This window comes from Apaloderma vittatum, unplaced genomic scaffold (genome assembly GCF_000703405.1).
Source record: "Apaloderma vittatum isolate BGI_N311 unplaced genomic scaffold, ASM70340v1 scaffold10913, whole genome shotgun sequence".
NCBI lineage: Eukaryota > Metazoa > Chordata > Aves > Trogoniformes > Trogonidae > Apaloderma > Apaloderma vittatum.
The window spans coordinates 52,152-56,635 of record NW_009708635.1 but is presented as its reverse complement, the minus strand read 5'-3'; the positions used below and the strand labels follow the sequence as shown (position 1 = coordinate 56,635).

Sequence of the window (4,484 nt, the reverse complement as noted above, 5' to 3'; positions counted from 1 at the left end):
GGCAGTGGGTGGGCCGCGTTGCATGCCGGGAAGTGTAGTCCGCGCCTGAAGGGGTGGCGCGACTGCTGTCCCAACCGAGTCGCGTCCGGACGCGATAGATATGCAAGATTTATGCTCACTTAGCACCGAGTGTGTCTGTCGCTTGGCTTGTTAATTTCTTTTGTTTTGGCTTAGAACTTCTGGACTTTAATTCTGATTTTGTTTTCCTCTGTTCCATGTGGTTTGCAGATAATGAAACGCTGCCGCGCATCTCCCAGTAAAATGGGGAAGGTCACTGGTGGGGGATCGGCAAAAAAACCAATTAAATCGACGAATCAACCAGGGCCTTCCAAGAAAAAGGAAATAGATAGAGAAGGAAGAAAACAAGGTCAAAAAAGAAAGGTAATCATTATGTTGGATCAAAGAAATTAGAAAAGTAAGCATGGGGGGAAGAAAAAAGGCATTTTTTTTACAATTTTTTACTAGAATTTATAGAGAATATTTCATTAGCTAAACATAGTCCTCTGGAGGAAACATTCAGTGTGGATAGCTCTTTTGAAAGCGACTGTCTTAGTTGCTCCCTGGCTTCTGGAATTCCTACCCGTGTGCTCCTGTGCCAGTGGCAAGTAGAGGGAACCCTCGCCTGATCATCAATAAAGAGACAAACTGACTGTGCCGTTCTGAAGAGCTGCCTAGCATCTGTCTGAACAGAATGACAAAGTCGGAGTTCATTCCGCTCAGGTGATGCTTATTCACTTTCAAAAATGATCTCTGCGTGTCTTGGGGTTGGCTTAGGCAGCTTCCTGTTGGAGAGAGCTTCCTAAGCCACTGAACTCATGAACAGCGTGGTCTCAAGATGTGGCTGGGTAGCCAAGCACCTTGTGCATTTCTTTCACGACCTCATTCTTGGAATGGGAAAAACTGAGGAGTGAATTGCTTTCCTTAAACTGCTTGTGATGAGTTACTGTCTCGCAGTTCAAAAAGCCTTGTTTGTGCTCAGGGATTTGTATCAAGCACTGACGTGCTTTCACAGCTCTTTTTATCATGGGTTGCTAGTAGGAGATGAATGGTTGAACAGCAGAGGATGTCTCAAATTTTACCACTTTTGCTGTAAATTTTTCTCTTAGACAGCCAAAAGGAAAGCTGAGGAGCACGAGGACTATTCCCCTCCAGGTAGGGTTGTATTCTTTCCTTGTGTCTGTCTTGTGTGAATTCATTGTTTTGATAAGACACTGAAAGCAAAAGTAGTAACTGCTACCTTGAAATCACAGATGTCTGAGAGGTCACTGAAACAAGTTTCAAAATTTTCTTTCTGAACAGCGAATATTTGCGGTACAGCCCTAGCCAGTGGACATTCATATTGTGTTGTATATGCACGTATTAATCATGTGCTTTTGTTTGCAAGTACTGTTGTTCTCTTGTAAAATTCTACCACAAGCACCTAGAATATTTTTATCTGTTCTTCACAGGTAACTGTCTTCTCCGTTAACTTTCTGTCTTAAGACACGCACATGTTTTATTGAACATAAAAATGAAATCCCTGTTGTATTGAGTTTCTTGCATATGCATATTCCACCCTTGATTGGTTTTGGTTTTTTTTTAATTTTCATTCTGTGTTTTCCTACTTGTCCTGCCAATGATTTTGGGAAAGTATCTATTAAAAGTGAAACTGTTGTAATAACCTTTTCCATTTTGTGCTTTGTAAACACCTTAAACAGGGACTTCCAAATAATAAATACCACCTAATATGAATGGATGTGACCTGATAGCTTTGTGATGTGGAAAAATCTTGACTGTTACACCTTTGACGACGATCTGACTGAACTGAGTCACAAAACTGTCTATCTAGGCTTGACAAATCATATCTTTTCATTTGCTTCCTTTGTGTTAACAGGAGAAAAAGGTTCTTCAAAAAAGGTGAAGCTAACAAGTGCTAAAATAGGGTCTTGGCAGCCTCTCTCCGAGAACAGTAGGCAGTTTCTGGAAACTGTAATGAATTCAGTAATGCTGTAAGTGCCAAATATCCTGGTGGTTCTTCTTTGTTTCCCTGTGAAATAAAGTAAAAAGAGTAACATGACTTGAACTGGAAAAGCACGGGAGATTTTGGGGCAATATAGTAAGCAGGCTGAATATGTTTTATCTGGTATCATATAAGACTTTCTATCTGAAGTTGGAAATTTTTATCTAGAGAAGTTCTGACTGTGTTCTCCTCACTTAATGTGTTCTCTGTGCTGGCAGGCTTTGTGGTGAAAATTCTGCCTCTATTTTCTTTCCAGATCTGTGTTGTGCCAACATAGTTCAAGAAACGATGATGTTCCCAAGCACTTAAATTTACTGAAAGAAAGGTAAGAAATAACATTTAAATAAAAAAGAAGCGGGAAGATAAGGGATTTAGTTTACGCAGTTGCTTTGTACCGTGCTTACAGAACTGTTCCTGGAAGCAATCACATTTAGGAAATCTTGGAAAGGAGAGTTAGTGCAAAATCAAGAAGAGAAATATCGTGACTGTACGTTGATTGAAGTGGACAAGGAAGAGTTGTTGAAAGGCCCACCTTAACTACTTCTGTGTTTGCTGCTGCTCTGTCTTCCTCAGAATCAGAAGGGCCTTTGAGTGCAAGCTAAAAATCTTCCACTGGCATAAATCTCTATATCATGTTCCACAGAAGCATTTATAGATTTTACTAAAATGATCTTCGTTTGAAAGCAGTTAAAAATACTGCTTTTTAGAGCTTAATTTTACTTTGATAAAGCAGAAAGATGAGAATTTGGAAAATATTAATGTCAATTTACAATCGGAGAGTATAAAAGCCAAGGGTATAGAAATGATGTAATGTCAGTGTAACTGTAAAAAAAAAAAAAAAAAAAAAAAAAAAAAAGAATGGTGGGATTTCTTGTTCCTGAATCCTACCTTAGATATCTATTCCACATCATTTTGGAAAACAATTCAAGACAACTTTTCTTTGTGTGGATATTCTTTTACTTTGCTGCCCACAGGTGGGCGAAACTAAGTTTATTTTTTCCCCAGAGAAGTCATTAGTCACTTTCATTCTTGTTTTGCAAAGAGCTCCAAAGAAGTCATGCTTTCCTTATTTTCTATAAAAAAGGGTGCTGAGAGTTTTCAAGACATCAAAAATGCCTCCAGGGAACCTGAGAAACCTGAAGAATGTCCCGAGCCTTCAGATGGCAGAGAAGCAAATGCTTGAGACAAATGAAAAGACTTTGGAACAGTTGCAGGTATGGAAGGGAAGAAAATATCCATCTGTTGCTACTTAGTGTTTTCTAACTTTTTAGACCAACTGCTGCCTATGCCTGTGCTGCTGTGGAGGAGTCCTCCAGTGTTGATCATTTTCACCCACCTTTTCTACCATGGGTGTAGATTTTTGGATGGCTTTTCGGTGATTTAGCTGAAGCTGATTAGCAGTACCTTACACACAAAAGGTTCACTGTCTCTAAAGTGGATTTTGGTCTGCTTTTGTCTTAGGAGGAAATAACTGAAGCTGTGAGATCAGCAGACCGCATTGAAGAAACTATACAGCAACTGCAGTACAAAATCCAGGTGCTCAAGAACCAGTTAGAGGAAGAGGAAAAGAAGGCCAGGAAGGTATTTCCAGTAGATGTTGCTGCACTTGTCTAACCTAGAGGAACGGGCTCACTTCCAGAGCGGTCCCGTACAAGCTGTCTCTGCAGAGTGTGTCATATAAGGAAGGTCTGACTTGCTTTTGGGAATGGAGCTTTTCAGTCTTTCCAACTTTGTTTGGAAAATTAAGAAGTTTGGTTTTTCAGAACTTAGATAATAACAACCAGTTTATTTTCCTACTTGCGTGCCTGATGTTTGGGGTTGGATTTTTTTTCTTTTTTCCCCTTTCTAGGTATTGCAGGAAAATGGCAGCGGAGCACTCCACCTTCCAGAACTCCCCAAGCACAGCTTACAAGCACCCACTTTGCAGGTAAGCATAGAATATATTTTCAGAGACACCTTGGCTATGAGAAAGAAAGCAACAGAATGTGCTTTTATCACCTCACTTCACTTAACCTCTGCCAGATGGGGCAATTCTGAAATAGCTGAAAGTTTTCTTCTTTTTCTTTAACATCTGTATGCTTGCACTTGAAAAATGGAATGTTTGTTCTGGTTTTAAACCTGCCATTTAGAGAATCACATGTCTCTTCCTTGGAACCCTGTGGTCCTAGTGGACCTGCCGTCTTTTCTGAAATACATCTCCATAGCTGATGGAAAGAAAACTGTTCTGTTCTATGTCTTTGAATCTTTATTTTTAGCTGTGTTTAGGCACATCTAGGCTGCATGAAAGTGAATTTCCTGTTGGACTCGACGAAAGCTGTTTTGCTTTGGTTTTGTTATTATCTATTCCCTTCTTTAGGAAGAAATTTTGAAGATAAAAAATCAGGATGGTCTTTTAAGGGATATGAATGCTATTCAGCAGTCAGCTGACATGAAGAACATGTTAACCCTTATTGAAAAGACCTATGAGAAGGTGGACTTCCTTTGA

At 39.7% G+C, this 4,484-nt stretch overlaps 1 protein-coding gene across 1 annotated transcript; it reads left to right on the top strand.

The window, feature by feature from the left end:
* The first annotated feature begins 231 nt into the window (after nucleotides 1-231).
* Nucleotides 232-4,484, top strand: CENPQ (centromere protein Q). The gene is made up of 8 exons (XM_009866635.1): nucleotides 232-381; nucleotides 1,107-1,152; nucleotides 1,874-1,988; nucleotides 2,256-2,324; nucleotides 3,084-3,213; nucleotides 3,461-3,580; nucleotides 3,849-3,926; nucleotides 4,356-4,484. Exons 1-8 carry the CDS (start codon nucleotides 232-234, stop codon nucleotides 4,482-4,484), a joined length of 837 nt encoding a protein of 278 aa, XP_009864937.1.

What these genes read in the sequence shown, in the direction of transcription:
- CENPQ (XM_009866635.1), top strand. Translation starts at nt 232, where the DNA reads ATGAAACGCTGCCGCGCATCTCCCAGTAAAATGGGGAAGGTCACTGGT. An exon ending in AACAAGGTCAAAAAAGAAAG is followed by an intron (nt 382 to 1,106) that starts GTAATCATTATG and finishes TTTTTCTCTTAG; the next exon opens with ACAGCCAAAAGGAAAGCTGA. An exon ending in TTAAATTTACTGAAAGAAAG is followed by an intron (nt 2,325 to 3,083) that starts GTAAGAAATAAC and finishes TCTATAAAAAAG; the next exon opens with GGTGCTGAGAGTTTTCAAGA.